At 57.1% G+C, this 14,894-nt stretch overlaps 2 protein-coding genes across 2 annotated transcripts; both read right to left on the bottom strand.

Annotated features, from left to right (window-relative positions):
• Positions 1-1,116: 1,116 nt before the first annotated feature.
• On the bottom strand, positions 1,117-5,925 carry GPD1 (glycerol-3-phosphate dehydrogenase 1). The gene is made up of 8 exons (XM_074530781.1): positions 5,788-5,925; positions 5,445-5,622; positions 4,932-5,072; positions 4,384-4,522; positions 3,390-3,502; positions 3,012-3,245; positions 2,674-2,780; positions 1,117-2,478 (listed from the first exon to the last, which is right to left on the bottom strand). The coding sequence occupies exons 1-8, from the start codon at positions 5,826-5,828 to the stop codon at positions 2,382-2,384; spliced, it is 1,050 nt and encodes a 349-aa protein (XP_074386882.1). The 5' UTR covers positions 5,829-5,925; the 3' UTR covers positions 1,117-2,381.
• A 2,487-nt stretch (positions 5,926-8,412) lies between these two features.
• Positions 8,413-13,715, bottom strand: SMARCD1 (SWI/SNF related BAF chromatin remodeling complex subunit D1). Its single transcript, XM_074530772.1, has 13 exons — positions 13,511-13,715; positions 13,249-13,436; positions 12,469-12,511; positions 12,261-12,383; positions 11,873-11,995; positions 11,272-11,388; positions 10,852-10,953; positions 10,394-10,555; positions 10,180-10,277; positions 9,595-9,730; positions 9,148-9,270; positions 8,807-8,908; positions 8,413-8,622 (listed from the first exon to the last, which is right to left on the bottom strand). The coding sequence occupies exons 1-13, from the start codon at positions 13,673-13,675 to the stop codon at positions 8,569-8,571; spliced, it is 1,536 nt and encodes a 511-aa protein (XP_074386873.1). The 5' UTR covers positions 13,676-13,715; the 3' UTR covers positions 8,413-8,568.
• Between the last annotated feature and the right edge of the window lie 1,179 nt (positions 13,716-14,894).

Raw genomic sequence — 14,894 nt, 5'->3', positions numbered from 1 at the left:
AGTGCCTTCACAGGGTCCCAGTGCCTGCCCAGGGTCCAAGTGTGCCCCCAGCCCAGAGCCCCCTTGCCAACAGGCTGTGTTCCCCCAGGTCCCCTCCTGTTCCCCCGGGTCCCCTCACTCCTGTCCCCCCTGTGGCAGCTGCTCCCCTCCCGGAGCTCCTTTCCAGCCTTTGAGCTCTGCTGTCCCAGCCCTGCTCTATCCGGGGCTCCCTCAAGCCCCAAAGCTGCCAGGGTTACTCTTTTCTCCCCTCCTCATCCATCTTTCCCCCAGCAGCAGCTCCCAAGGCTGCAGCACTGGGATGTGCTGAGCCTGCAGAACATAATTCCAAATGGCAAAGGGAAGACTTTTTATAGCTCGGGACATCCAGCTCCAGTGTGGTGTGTTTAAAAGTGAGAGATCGTTGGAGACCTGGGACCCTCAGCAAGGGTCTGCAGCAATTTGGGCACTTCAGGGTCAAAAAGACATGGACAAGGGGGATGGACAAAGCATTTCCATCACAGAGGAGCTCTCAGCTAAACACAAATCCCTGCTGGATTCTGCTGCAGGTGCTGGCAGGAGTTTGCAGAGCCCAGGAACCCTCTCTCCTGCATGAGCTTCGTATCCAAACACTTGGATTCCTTGAAGCCCTTGAAGACAAAGAGAACTAGAAGTGGTGCCAGCCCTGCAGGAACACGCTGGACTTCCTTTATCCTTCCTCCAAGCTCAATAAAGCTCCTCGGCAGAGGAAGCCGTGTTGGCTCCCCCCACACGACAGTTCTGCTGAATTTAAAGGTCGCGGAGTGCCTGCTGAGAAAACGTGGCTAATAAAAGGCACAGAAACAAGTGCAGTGCCAACAGATTAAATTCCCCTTGTAAGACACGGAGCAGAGGGCTCAGAGCCCTGGAAAGGTCACTCAGTATGGGGCTCCTTTAAAGACACACAGGGACGAGGCGAGTCTGGGAAAAGCAGCTGGGAAGAGATGAATAAAATCTCACAGCGTGTCCTGGGAAGCCCCAAACGTCAGAGGAAGGGAGGCCTGGGGTGTGTGGGGCACAGTGCAGTCCTGGCCTGGCTCCTGCTGGCCCCAGGTGAGGACTCTGGACCCAGCTCAATGTTGCAATCCCAACCCACCATAGTCCTGCGGCCAAATTTTAATCCTGGAACCGTTGCTGAGACAAAGCAAGTGGGACACTGTGTGACCTTGGGGCTAAAGAGGGACCTACAGGGACGTTCTTGCTGTTTCTGGGACAGCACAGGAGGGTGCAGAGCCAGGAGGGAACGGGCAGTGCCCTGTTCTGAGCACTCAGCAAGTCCAGCAGGCACCAACCCAGCGGCAGTGATGCACTGGAGAGCATCTCCCATCTCCTCTCCATGTTTATTGCTATTTCAAAGGAACACTGCTAGTCAGAGACCCCTTGGCTCTGGGATTTGAATGGGGACAACAGGGAGCCTTGCAGCATTCCAGCCCTCCAGCCCAGGTAGGATCAGTGACTGCTGGACACTCTGGCCTGAGCAAACAGCTCAGAGGAGCAGAGGGACATGTGGCACCTGTCCGGACAAGGGGCAAATTTCACAGGCTCAGAGTGAGGCCCAAGACCTCTGTCCTGTCCTGGGATGTTGCACATCTCCATGTACCTGTTGTGGATCATATGCCAATTCCTGCCCCCGTGCCAGAGGGCAGCTTGCAGCATCCCCACATGAGGAAAGTGTGAGAGCTCTTTCCTCCTGTGTCAACAGGGGAGCTCCCCAGGGCTGGGGCCAGGTCTGATGGAGAGAGCAAGAGCTCTAAACAAACTCCAGCGTGTCCCTGGGTCAGCAGGAGCAGCTGGAGGAAAGCAGCACATGGCTGGGGGGCAAGGAATGCCATTGTCTGTGCTGGTGCTGCTTAGAAAGATCCTCAGTGCCTTTGGAAGTCCTGAGAGCTCCACTCAGCAGGTGGAGCCTGGCAGGGGACTGTGCCCTCTCCACCAGACAGGGAATGCAAAAGCAGCAGCAGGTAGGGAGGAGCTGGTGCCACCCGTAGGGGCTAAGAAGGAGGACTTGGGACACTTTTTTCCCTGCCAGGCAGTGCCCAGCCCTTATCTATCATGATGGCCTGGCAGAGTCCTTCCCAGAGCTGAATCCACTGTGAGGAAGTGGAAGGAGGAAGATGCTCAGCCCTGCTCAGGGCAAACCTTGGCAGCAGCAATTAAATGAGCCCTTCAAAGAGAAGAAGAGGTCAGCAGGTACCTCTGTGCCAGGCTCAGTGTCCAGGGCAGTGTCTGGGGCTGGGGAAGGGAACCTCTGCTCTTCCAGCAGTCTGCAGAGGCTCCCAGGAGCCCCAGACTCCTTCCAAGGCTGTGGCAGCAGATGAGGTCGGTGTGGGCAGGAGCTCTCAGCACATCTCAGCAGGCAGAGCCCCTTACATGTGCTCAGGGTGGTTCTGCAGACACGTGATGAAGTCGGTGACAGGTTTTCCCTCGTAGCAGATCCGATACACAGCAGTGAAGAGGGGGAACCTGTGGGCAGACAAAGAAAGTCACCCCAGATGGCAGAGTCAGAGCACTTTGACTTCTGTCATGCCATGCAGGAGCAGCTGGGCCAATGGCACTGTGCCCCATCCTACAGGCCACTCCTGCCCAGCTTTCCCCTCCTGCTGCTCCTGAAAAGGTCCCAGCTCCACCCCAACAAAGCACAGAGATCCCAGCGCTCACTTCTCTACTGCATTCTTGCTCTTGAGGATTCGATGCAGCTCAGCAGATGTCTGGGGACCCTGCAGCTTCTGCCCATTCAGCATCTCCTTCTCCAGCTGCTCGATGGACTGAAACAACACAGCAATGAGGAGCTGGAGCTGCAGCCCTGCTGCTGCACCACGGTGCTGCCCTGGAGCTGGGCTGCAGCACCAGCCAAGCACAGGCAGATCCCACAGCGAACCTGCTCAGTGCCCATCCACCCTGTGGGTGAATTTTTCCTGCTCTCCCACCTAAAGCTGCCCTGACCCAGCTTTATCCACGCACTTTTATCAGTGTCAGCCGCTCCCAGCTCTGCTCACCTTCCCAGTCTTGGCAAAAGCCTCGGCCACCTTGCGGTTGCGGCCCCCGTAGCAGGTGGTGATGAGGTCGGCAACGCCGCAGCTCTCCAGGAAGGTGGAGGAGGTGACAGGGCCCTTGCAGAAGAGTTTGGCAAAGCCAATCATCTCCATCAGGCCCAGGCGGATCACGGCAGCCTTGGTGTTGTCACCGTAGCCAAGCCCATCACAGAAACCGGCCCCGACAGCCACCACATTCTGGAAAACAGTGCCAATGTGATGTGGAGGGATCTGTTCCCAACAGAGCCTGGGGCTTGGCTGTGTGATCCCACTAGCTGCTGTCAGTGCCCACCATCCCTCCTCTCCCCCCCAGCTCCCTGCAGTGCCCCAGGCTCTGCTCACCTTGAGAGCCCCACAGATCTCTACAGTGTCAGCTTCCTGCACCACCGACACGCGGAAGTTGGGGGTCTGCATCAGGTCCTTCAGCATCTGCCCGTGCTTCATGTTCTTGCAGCCTGAGGAGACAAAGGGACGAGGAAGAAGATGATGGGGAAGATCCATGAGGAAGGTGCATGCTCTCCTGAAGGTCGTTCAGTGAGAGGAACCTATTGCCCAACCATTGTTGCAAAACAGTTGCAGGTCCACACAGAGTCAGGCACACACCGCCTGACAGATAAGCAATGTTCAACTTTGACATTCCCAGAACACAGGGGACAATCCATGCTGCTGTCACGCAAGACAGAAATGACTTCCTGAATGCTCAGTTGGTTAAAGGCATCTACAAAGATTGCAAATTTGGGGTTGCAGCTTTCTGTCCTGGTTGTCCCTGCAGGGTCCTGTGTGCTCACAGGGGTTGTGGGCTCTGCTCCACCTCCCCAGCCTCCTGCCCAGTGTGTTTGCTGTTGTTTAATAAAACAACACTTTGAATGCCACAACTTCTGACCCAGCAAATGGTTCTGTTTGTCTTGGCTTTGTGCACAGTCCCCAACAGTGTGGAGGGTGTTGGAACTGTCGCCAGATGAACTTCCAAGCAGCCCTGGCTGGCAATAACGTCAGATCCAGGTGGGCATCCTGTGAAGCCCAAGGAAATCAAGGATGGAAATTATTCCTAAAGGGCCTCTTGCTGCCCACCTCTTTAATTTGTGCCAGGCAGCTGCCTGATGCTGGCTCCACGCTGGCAGGAACTTTTAGCTGCACAACTCCATTGTTAATGAAGCAAGTGATCCCATCACAAACCCTGGGAATGAGCTCAGCCAGCTCCTATGGAGCCTCCTGTCCTCCCAGGGAACAGGGCCAGTTCACCCAAGGCAGCAGGAGTTTGAGCTGCACCATACTCCACCCTTTGCCTCTCCCTGCTAATCACAAATGGAAGCTGCTAACGAGGAGGGCTCCTTACCAATGGTGGTTTCACAGAACTTCTCTTCTGCCACTTCATTGGCAATGTTGGCCCCCATGAGCACGTTCATTTCTATTCCCAGTTTCTCATGGATGATGTCTGAGATCAACCTCAGCCCATCTGGTCCTTCATCCACGCCCTGGAGGACAGCCAGGGACAGAGATCACAGCATCAATTACACTGGGACAGATCTCTAAGGACATTGAGTCCAACCTTTGACTGAACACCACCTTGCCAACCAGACAATGAGCAGCTGCCCCTCCTGGACACCTGCCCTGCACCCAATCCTGCCATTCCCTGTGCTGCAGTGCTCTGGCTGATCCTGATGTGCAGAGCTGTGCCCTGCTCCTCTCAGCACTGAGATCCCCCTTATCCCTCACCCTTCTCCCCCAACACCTCCAAATCCCCACAAAGACTCTGTCCCCACTTCCCTTCTTCCCCCCACTGCCCATTTCTGTTCCAAAATCCCTGGATTCCCTCAGCAGCCACTCCAGGCTGCTTCCAGCTCCCCTTCCTTGGCCCCACACCCTGGTTAGCACTGCTCCCACCTTGATGAGTGACATCCCAATGGCCTCTTTCTTCACGTGGCCCTTGAGCTGGTCACAGACTTTGCCGATGAACTGGTGGGGCACCACGAACAGCAGGACATCAGCCCCTGCGCAGGCTTTGAGCAGGTCTGGCTCTGCCACCTGAACAGAGCGTGACTGTTGTTAGGGACTGGGAGGATGGATGGCAAGGAAGGGCCCAAAGTCACCGTGCCGAGGTCCCTGCCAGCAGAGGGGCTGGTGGGATGATCCCAGAGCACAGGGGATGATGCCAGCTCAGAGGCAGCCACATGGCCTCCAGCCCAGCCTGAGGGATGCCAGAGCAGGGTCAAAGGTGGGCAGTGAGAGCAGCCAGGGCTGCAGCTCATCCAAGCACAGATGAAGGTCAGTGGGAGGGCATAACTGAGCCCCGCACAGCCCGGTGCATCCCCTGCTTCACACCCGGGCTTCCAGCAGCCCCCCAGAGCCCGGCCATCAGCTCTGCCCCTCGAGACACTGCTGGCAGCCCACACTCACCACGTTGGGGGGCAGCTTGTGCCCCGGCAGGTACTTGACGTTCTCGTGCTCCGTGTTGATGATGTCCGTGAGCCGCCGGCCGCCCACCTCCTCCTCCAGCACCCACATGTTCACCTGGCTCTCGAAGCTGCCCAGCCGAGCTGTGTTGCTGCCGGCGATCTTGGCGATGGCCGAGCCCCTGCGAGGGCAGAGGGTGGCCGTGGTTGTGGGCACCGGGGAGCCCAGGGCACCACAGGTCACGCTGTGCCCTGCAGGAACGGGCACGGCTGGCACCGGCTGCCGAGGGGGGACGGGGCAGGACAGGACAGGGACCGCCGAGGGGAGCCGGGTGCCCGGCGCTCACCAGTTGCCAGAGCCCACGACGCAAACCTTCTTGCCACCCATGGTGCCGGGAGCGGGGCACTGCGGCTTTGGGAGCCGCCTCGGCTATTTCAGGGCTGCCCGGAGCAGGGGCGGCCCCGGCCCGCCCCCGGCCCCGCCTCGCCCCGGGCCCGGGCACCGCTCCGTGCGCGGCAGGTGCAGAGCGCTGCCCTGGAGCAGCTCAGAGCCCCCAGAACCAGGAAATCACGGAATCATGCAATGCCCTGGGCTGGAAGGGAGCCTCAAAGATTGGGGAGGCCAAGCCCTGGTCCTGAACAGGACACCCCAACAATCCCACCCTGTGCCTGACAGCGCTGTCCAAACACCCTTGAGCTCTGGCACGGTCAGGGTTGTTGTGACCATTCCCTGGGGAGCCTGTTCGGTGCCTGAGCACTTTTGGGGAAAATACCCTTTTCTAATATCCATCCCAACCCCCCTGACACAGCTCCAGCCTTTCCCCAGGGTCCTGACACTGTCCCAGAGCAGGGCTCAGAGCTGTCCCAAGCTGCAGAGCCCTTGGCAGGGCACTCACCAAGCTGACTTGTGACTGCTGAGCCTTTCTGCAGAAAAGCTTTTCATTGTCCCCCTCCTGCTAAAAAGTGCCATTTTCCCCCCCCAATGGAGCTGGAACCACCTGGTGCAGCCCCAGGACTCAGCTCCTGCCCCCACCACAGCCAGCAGCACTTTCCCCTTCACACAGAGGATCCTTCCCTTGCCCCAGGGACAGCAAAGCAGTTACAATCTGTAAACAAGCAGGGTGAAGAGAATAAATCCCCTTCTGCATAATTTTAAACTTTGCATGTAAACTGTACTTCAGTTTCCTTCAAATTCTGCCCTGCTCCCTTGGCCACAATCCAGGCTGCCACAATCCAGCCAAGTGCACACGAGGCAGTTCAGGATTTATTAGCACCGGCCACTGGATTTCCAGTTTTGCTCAAGTTACTTTGTTTACCACAAAAGCACTTTGCAAAGGCTTAGCAGAGTCTGCAAGCTGGGAGAGCCCTCCTTGAAGGGCTCGCTATAAAAGGCCAAAATATGAAGAACATTTTCTCTCCAGTCACTTAACCCCGCTGGCTTTGAGGAGAAGAAGAAAGCAGAGATAATGGTGTCCCATCCCTGGGAGTCACCAGGCTCATCCCCCATGGCAGCTGGGAGAGTGCAAGCTGTCAGCATGGAAGGAGGAGGACAGCTTCCTTCACAGGAGTCTTTTATTAAAACTGGGTGACGTCTACAAGGATACAGTACAAAAAAAAAAAATTTGGTCCATGGAAAAAACCGTAATACTCAGTTAAGAAAAGCAGTTACTCTGCAACAGCTACGTTTGCCTATGTAGGACTCAGCATCCCTCCTGTGGGAGTACCCTGAGGAGTCAGGGGCTGCTTCTCCAGCACCAAGACCTTCACCCCAGTACCACGGAGGAGCATTTCAAAGGGCAAAGGAGAGGGGAAGTCGAGAGTCTATTACTCACAGACATGTAGTAACACAGACACAAGGAGTAGTAGGGCCACCCAGGCGCTCCAACTCACAGCAGCCTCCCCAGCCACACGGAACTGGGTGAGTGCTCATCAGTAACATGATCCTGCAGCTATTCCAAGAGTCAGACCAGCTTTGAGTCCATTTGCATTATAGTCCCGAGCACAAACACTGCGATTGAAGAGGAGCTATTTCATTCTCCTAAGCCTGACCACCAGCACCTCATTCCAAGAGGAGGCATCGGGGCTGCTACTCCTCACAGTGGAGAAAATCTATTTGTACATTCCTGAACCATGCTGGGCCCTATGGCAGCCCCACAGCCTAAAACTTGACTAAAAACCACAGGAGCTCCAGCATGGAAACACCTGCTAACTCACATATGCTTGGAAAAATGTCCATTTCCAAGGACTGTCCTGTCCTTAGACCCTTGGACCCACTCGAAGGAGCCTCTGGTCCCCACAGCAAGTGACACAGGACAACTGTCCTGAAGGAATGAGCCTACAACACTGTCCCTGCAGAATTCCAGGCAGCTGCTCCATCTCCTCTCCCTGCTCCAGGGAACACAAGCAGCCACGTGGTTTGCTGGAAGCCACTGGTAGGTGTTTGAAGTGCAGAGCTCTGCATCACTCCAAGGCTTCCACATCCCTGCAGGAAGCCAAGGCCTTGTCTCCCCGTGATCCCAGCCCAGGACAGTCCATCAGGGAACACGCAGGGAATGGGGCAGGGAGGAGGGAGAAGGGAAGAAGCAATTCTCTATACAGTTCAGTAACTTCCTCGAGGAGGAGAGTGACCTATGAGGCAGCCCAGTGCAGCAGCACCCTCTGAGGAGGGGGTGAGGGCAGGGAGGTATGTCAGCTCATGGCATCCTGCCCACACAGCGCCTGGCACGGGCTGTAAAACGTGGCAGGGAAGAGCCCAGCCACACCTTAGAGCAGAGCCAGGCTTCAGAGCCAGCTCTGAGTGCCCAACCAGATGCTGGCTGGGGAGGAATGGGCTGAGAGAAGGCTCTGAGTCACTCTGGCTACCGGGGACACTACGGGCAGTGCAGAGTCACAGGGACGCTCGTGGAAGCCTTGGGACTGACAAGGCAACAGTCAGGAAGAAAACCAGGTAGAAATGTGTGCTCGTTGGAGCCCCAGGTGTCCTGGACTTGCCCCTGCAGGGACAATGCCAGGATGAATAGCGTGGGCCTCGCTGCCAGAGTGGGATTCGGTGAGCTGGAACAGAGAGCTCTGCAGCTCTGTCTCCACAAACAGCTGTGATGCTTCTGCCTGGGGAGGAGCAGAGCAGCCTATGTGTTCCGGATGCCCAGGGCCTGCTCCAGTTCCTGCCGTCTCTGCTGCACCTGCAAGAGGAGCAGAATTGCAGCATTAACACCCTCGGGTGGTGCAGCACCAAGTTAACACACAGCAGCAGCTGGGAAAGGGTGAGCTCAAACCGGGACCAAGATGCAACCACCACCTTCCCCCAGCACGGTGTGCCCCACGGAGTGCCAGCACAGAGAGGGACCCCAGCCCGGGGACGCCCACCTTGGAGTAGAAGTATCGGCACACGGCTTCCTGCGCCCACGGCTGGAAGTAGAACTCGGCTCTGCGCTCCTCCTCGGGATTCCCAACGACATCAGTCATTGTCTGGCAGCACAAAGGCACAACAGCTCAGTGAGTGCAAAAGCTCTGGCTGTGCTGAGCAAACCCACCCCCTTCCCTTTCCTCACACACATCTCAGTGCACTCAGGTCAGCTTCTTACGCTTGACTCAAATCCCAGCCTCGCTTTCCGAGGAGGAAATTGCCTCCTCCTCTCTGTGGGAGCTCATTCTAATGAGGGAAGCGTGAGAACTGGACCACCTTCCACACAAGACAAAGCTTCTACCTTCAAATCCCGGCACTGGGACTGGAGCCAGTCGTTGATGAAGCCCTGAGGATCTCGGGCAAAGCTCAGCATGAACTCGCGCTGTGTCTTCAGCTGGTTGATGGTCTCAATTGTTTCATGGATCTGAGGGAGACAAACACAGAATGGAACTGCTGAACAGGGGAGAAGTCAGAAACATCAAGGCATCCAACACATGAAGGCAAATTCTTACACTCTCTAGTTAACTTATACTTACCAGGATGTTCAGCTCCCAGTTTCCTGCTCTCTAAATATTACCAATTTTCCCATAGACTTGCTGCTTTAAAAATTACATTTCCAGGTACAGCCACATTTGTAAACATGGTCATCCCACTGCAGCTTCCAAACAACAGAGCACTCCTACCCTGTGTCCAGAGACACATCCCTGCCCAGCAACAAGGAGGGCAGACCTGAAGGAGCTTTTCCTACCTTGTTATCCAGAGCAGCAATTTCCTGTTGACTGGCTGTGGAGAGCAGAAAGGAATTCATCTGAGTTTTCAGGGTATCATCCACCTCCACGTCAATGTCATAGCAGGCTGTTTTCTTCTGGTCATTTGGGTCAACACTGGGGACATCCACAAGAAGCCACAATCAGCTCCAGAAAGAAGGCAAAATCTGGGACCAGTTCAAGGAAGCAGCAAGTGCAGCTCCTCTGGGATGCTGCAGCAAACAGACTGCAGGCAGGCACAGGCACAAGGCATGCCACTGTCAGCCTCAGCCCCAAAAGCAGCTAAAGCCCACGGATGGCTTTGCAGCAAAAGAAAAGAATGATTGCTCCATGAAGGTTTCTATGCACAGCAAAGGACAGCAGGGATGTGGGAGTGCCTTTGGAAGAGGGAGGTGGTAATGAGAGAGGCGGCTGCTCTTGTACAAAGGAACAGTGACAGGCAACATGGGAACTGCTGCTGAAAATCAGGACACGGCACATTGTCTTCCCAGCCAGCCTCATCCATCCCTCCCTCCCACTCCTTCCACTCCTCCCTGGAAACAGGAACAGCCGTGGAGCAGCCTCACCTGATCACATGATTGATGATGATGGGCTCGGGGGGCATCAGCAAGGCATGAAGCCTTTGTGGGATCTCCGAGAACTTCATCCGCTGCGACTCAAAGATCTGTGACAGAAACAGGGCTGGGGGAGGAGCAGGGGCTCGCTGTAGCCACCCCTGTGGGGGCTGCCCACGCTGGGAACTGCTCCAGCTGCTGCTGCTCCAGCCCTGCCACTGCTCACCTGCTGCAGGTACTTGTCACAGATGACAAACTCCCGCTCGTGGGGGTCCTGCAGCTTGTGGGTCTTGATGTACTGCCACAGGGCCTGGATGATCACGGGCCGGGTCTGCGTGTGGATGCCCAGCAGCCGAGCCAGGCGCGGGTCCAGCTTGAACTGGGGAGGCTGAACAAGGAGCACCGAGAGGTGAGGCAGCCCAGACACAGGCAATGCTGCATGGCCAGCACTGCTGCTCCCAGCACGGAATCGTGGAAGGGTTTGGCTTGGGAAGGACCTTAAAGAAATCTCATTCCACCCCCTGCCATGGCCAAGGGCACCTTCAACTATTCAGGATTGCTCCAAGCCCTGTCCAACCTGGCCTTGGGCACTTCCAGGGATCCAGGGGCAGTTTCAGCTTCTCTGGGCAGTTATGCCAGGGCCTCACCACCCCAACAGGGAGGAATTTTTCCCTACTGTGCTACCTGGTAATCCAGCATCAGCAGGACGGTGCAGCGCACGTTCACATCCCCCGGCCTCTTCACCTGGAAGCCGTCTGTCTCCTGAGTCGTAGCAGTCCTGTGCCACTGGAACACGAGAGGGAATTCAGAAACCCTCCAAACATGATTCCCCCTGCTCCTGCTGCTGGGCACCCAAAAGCTTTGCCAGCAAATCCCACCCAACTAGAGAAAACTCCAATTCTTCCTACTTAGAGTTTAAACAAGAGTCAGTACATTTGTTCTGACCTTCAGCAAGTGGGAGGAAAAGCCAAAGTGAGAATTCAAGAGCTCCTGGCTCCCAGGAGCCTCAAGGATTCCCACCTCCCATGTTGTAAATGACACACAAACCCCACCTGCTGAAACACCAACCCACTTTTAGAGGAAACACAGCAAAAAGCAGCTCACCTCTACTAGGTGATTGTCAGGGCCATACAGGTCTTTATCAAGTTCAATGACCAGAGATTTAAAGAAGGACGAAAATTTCCTTTTCTGCTTGGTGGCATCATATTTGGACAGAGCAGACTGCAAGCAACACAGGGAGGAAGAGGGTTAGGGCAGCAGGTCTCAGCACTCAAGCACAGCCACCGTGCACAACAGCTCCTGTAAGTTCTGACCACCTGAATTCACCAACATGTGCTCAAAAATGGAGTTTCCAAGTGAGAAAGGGAAAGACTGGAGTTAAAGATGAGCTCGCAGGAGTTAAACCCCTCAGCAGTTACGTACAATGCCAGTGCCCTGGTTCTCAGAGCCGGGGACACAAATGCCACTGAGCTGCTCTCACCAGTGATTCTCACAACTCTAAGAACTTTGGACAACTCATGTCCTGCCATGGGGACACCCATCGGTCTGCAAGCTGGGCTCTCGGTCTCGTCACCATCAGACTCCTTGGAAAACAGAGATGAAGGAGGATATCAAGCCCCAGCTGTGCTCTCAGACACTAGGAAACTGGTTTTACTGCCAACTCCAGACCCACAGTCCCCTCTGAGGTTGGGTATTTCCCACTTACATCCTCCAACAGCCGTCCTTCCACCCGCAGCTCCCAGGAGGCGACGGTTCCTTCGCCATCCTCCGCGTCCGACTTGGCGGGGTTGAAGGTGTTGGAGATAAAAATCCGCAGCTTTCGCTTTTGCTAGGAGGAAAAACGTCAGCTAATTAACAATCAGTTAATTCTCCTGCACAAGGCCAACTGTGCTGCACAGGCTTTGCTCAAACTGAGCTCAATGCTCTCAGCTGCCTCGCACTCCCCTCTCATGGAGCACACAGCGAGGACAGAGGGGCTGCTGGTCCCAGTCCTTGGGATTTGCCACCCTCACAGCACACAGCCCTTCAGTGCCCTCCTGCTGCCTGAACTCAGGAGCCTGCAGAGCCTGGATACAAGGCATGGACCCCCCTACCTTGATGGGGCGCTTCAGAGCCTCCTGGATATCCAGGCGCTTCCTCATGATGGTCTGGTCCAGCTTCCTCTCGAAGGCCAGCAGGTCCATGTAGGCCTGGGACTCGGGCACGAGCTCACGGATCTGTGGCCAGGCAAGGATGGAAATGCCCATCAGCTCCCCAGGCAGCCTCACCTCCCCCCCGAGCCCCTCCCCGTGTCCCACTCACCCGCTGTGGGAGGATTTTATCTGCCATCTTCTTCTTCTTGGCACTGACAGGGGCAAGAGGCAAAGGAGGCGTGAAAATGGGAACAGCTCTGGGTACAAAAAATCACAAATCTGCAGCTCCCCAGTTACCTGGGCCCTGCTCTGTGTGGCTAACTGGTTATCTCAATGCTCCCCACCCCTCTGAGCACTCACAAAGGGAATTACATCTGTTGGGAAGGAGGTTCATCCCTTGGGAAGGAGGACCTGACACAACACCCACACCAAGTGATCCTCCTGCCTCAATAAATTTTGGATTGGTTTTTCCAGGAACAGCATTTTAATCCAGGATGAATTTCATTCTCAATAGGGCATCACACCAGGATGCAGGCACGTGACATAAACTCAGCCCTGCCCAGCGCTGTCCGCCAGTGCCAGGGGAATGCACAAGGACCTGACAGGATCCTTCAGCCCCTAAATGCTGAAGGATGGCCGAGAACTCCAGAATCCTTGAGGTTGGAAAAGCCCTTCCCGACCCTTGACTCCAACCTGTGCCATTCCCCACCTTGTCACCAACCCAGAGCACTCAGTGCCACATCCATCATTCCTTGAAAACCTCCAGGGATGGGAACTCCACCACCTTCCTGGGCAGCTCCTTCCAAAGCCTGGCAGTTTCCATAAAGAAATTCCTCCCGACGCCCACAACAACCCAGGGGATGTTGCTGCCGCCCCGAGATGCTCCCATTGTCCGGGATGTCCCCGTTACCCCGGGATGTGCCCTCTCCCCGTGCCCCCCGTGCCTTACTTGTGGTTGCGGTTGGGCACCGCCTGCGGCTGCACCTGCTGAAGCTGCTGCGGCGCCGGCCGCTTGCGAGCCTGGTCCAGCCCGGCCTGCGCCAGCGCGGGCCGCACGGCTGGGCTCCCGCCGTAGCCGGGAGGACCCATGGCCGGGCCCTGCGGCGCCAGGCGGCCGCCCGGCAGCATCCCGGGGCGCTGCGGAGAGAACAGAGCCGGTCAGCGCCCGCCGAGCCCGGCCCCGCGCCCCGCCCCGCGCCGCCCCGCCTCACCGGGTAGGCGGCTCCGGGCAGCGGCGAGCGGTACAGGCCCTGCCCCGGCGCCGGGCCCATGCGCACCGCCCCGCCCGGCGCTCCCGGGCCCAGCGCGGCCCCGGGCGCGGCCCCGGCGCCGCCGCCGCTCGCAGGCCCCGACTGGAACCCGGCCCGCGCCGCCATCTTGTCTCGCACAAAGGGAGCGGAACCGGAAACGGCCGCGCACGGCGCGCGGAGCGCCGGGGAGGAGCCGCCCCCGCCCGCCGCCCGCAGCGCCCCCTGGCGGACGGGAGGAACGAGAGGCGGGGATGGGGGTTGGGGGGTGCGGGAGGGGGATCGGGGATGTTGAGGGGTGGGATTGGGGTGCGAGATGGTCCCAAACGCTGGGAGGGATTGGGGGTGTCAGCCCCCGCTCCCCAGCCATGATTACAACCCCTTTTCCCTGGTGCTGGAGCCCCCCTTGCTCCGGGATGTGCTCAGAGAGAAGTGGATGTTGGATGCGCCTTTCGCAGGGATGGAGGGCTCTGATGTGCAGGTGGGGCAGTGACATCCCCCACCTGAGCTGCCCTCCTCGTTCAGGAGGAATTTCTCCATGGAAAGGGTGTGAGGGGCTGCCCTAGGGGGTGGTGGAGTCGCCATCCCTGGAGGTGTCCAAGGAACAGGACGTGGCATTCATGGTGCTCTGGTGGGGATCACTCGCAGTTTGGACTTGGTGATCTTTTCCAACCTCAGGGATTCTGGAATCTTGGGATGAAACTTATGGGGAAAACAAATGGCCGTGAATGGGCCCAGCTTGTGCAGGTTCGGGCAGAGGAAAAGGATTCCTGTCTCCCCTGGGGTTCCTCCAGAGCAGGAGGTTGGAGTTAAAGGCCACTTTCTGCAAGTATTAACATTAAGTTCCTTCTCCCTGAAGCAGTTTCCTGTGCTCAGAGAGAAAAGGGACACAAACCCAGTCAGCCTTAATCCATGGAAAAAGCCAAGTGCGCAGTCACACCACGAGTATTAATTAAAAAATTAATGATGATCATCTGATGAGCGCTGCCTGCAGCCTGGGGGTCCCAGCACAGGGAGGACGTGGAGCGAGTCAGGAGGAGGCACCAGGATGATCCAAAGGATGGAGCAGCTCTGCTGGGAGGAAAGGCTGGGAGAACTGGGATGGTTCAGCCTGGAGAGGCTCGGAGTGACCTCATTGTGCCTTTGCTCCTTTCTCCTGCCCCGAGGGTTTGGTGGAACAGCTTTGGAAATGCCTCCCCTGCACCTGCCGGTGGCTCCATGGAAACTTTGGTGCCCGGCCAGGCTGCTCTGGCTGCAGGACAGCAGGACAGCAGCACCGGGGCCGTGCCATTGTCCCTCAGCTCCTGTTACCCTGGCAGCCAGCGAGGGGAGAATGGGAATTCTGGCC

The sequence above is a fragment of the Zonotrichia albicollis genome, chromosome 33 (assembly GCF_047830755.1).
Source record: "Zonotrichia albicollis isolate bZonAlb1 chromosome 33, bZonAlb1.hap1, whole genome shotgun sequence".
NCBI classification, from domain to species: Eukaryota; Metazoa; Chordata; class Aves; order Passeriformes; family Passerellidae; genus Zonotrichia; species Zonotrichia albicollis.
Note: the sequence above shows the minus strand (reverse complement) of the source record. Positions and strands in the feature narration are given on the sequence as shown.

What these genes read in the sequence shown, in the direction of transcription:
- GPD1 (XM_074530781.1), bottom strand. Translation starts at nt 5,828, where the DNA reads ATGGGTGGCAAGAAGGTTTGCGTCGTGGGCTCTGGCAACTG. An exon ending in ACAAGCTGCCCCCCAACGTG is followed by an intron (nt 5,073 to 5,444) that starts GTGAGTGTGGGC and finishes CGCTCTGTTCAG; the next exon opens with GTGGCAGAGCCAGACCTGCT. An exon ending in GTTCTGTGAAACCACCATTG is followed by an intron (nt 3,503 to 4,383) that starts GTAAGGAGCCCT and finishes TTGTCTCCTCAG; the next exon opens with GCTGCAAGAACATGAAGCAC.
- SMARCD1 (XM_074530772.1), bottom strand. Translation starts at nt 13,675, where the DNA reads ATGGCGGCGCGGGCCGGGTTCCAGTCGGGGCCTGCGAGCGGCGGCGGC. An exon ending in ATAAAATCCTCCCACAGCGG is followed by an intron (nt 12,384 to 12,468) that starts GTGAGTGGGACA and finishes GCCTGGCCACAG; the next exon opens with ATCCGTGAGCTCGTGCCCGA. An exon ending in CTGACAATCACCTAGTAGAG is followed by an intron (nt 10,954 to 11,271) that starts GTGAGCTGCTTT and finishes CTCGTGTTCCAG; the next exon opens with TGGCACAGGACTGCTACGAC.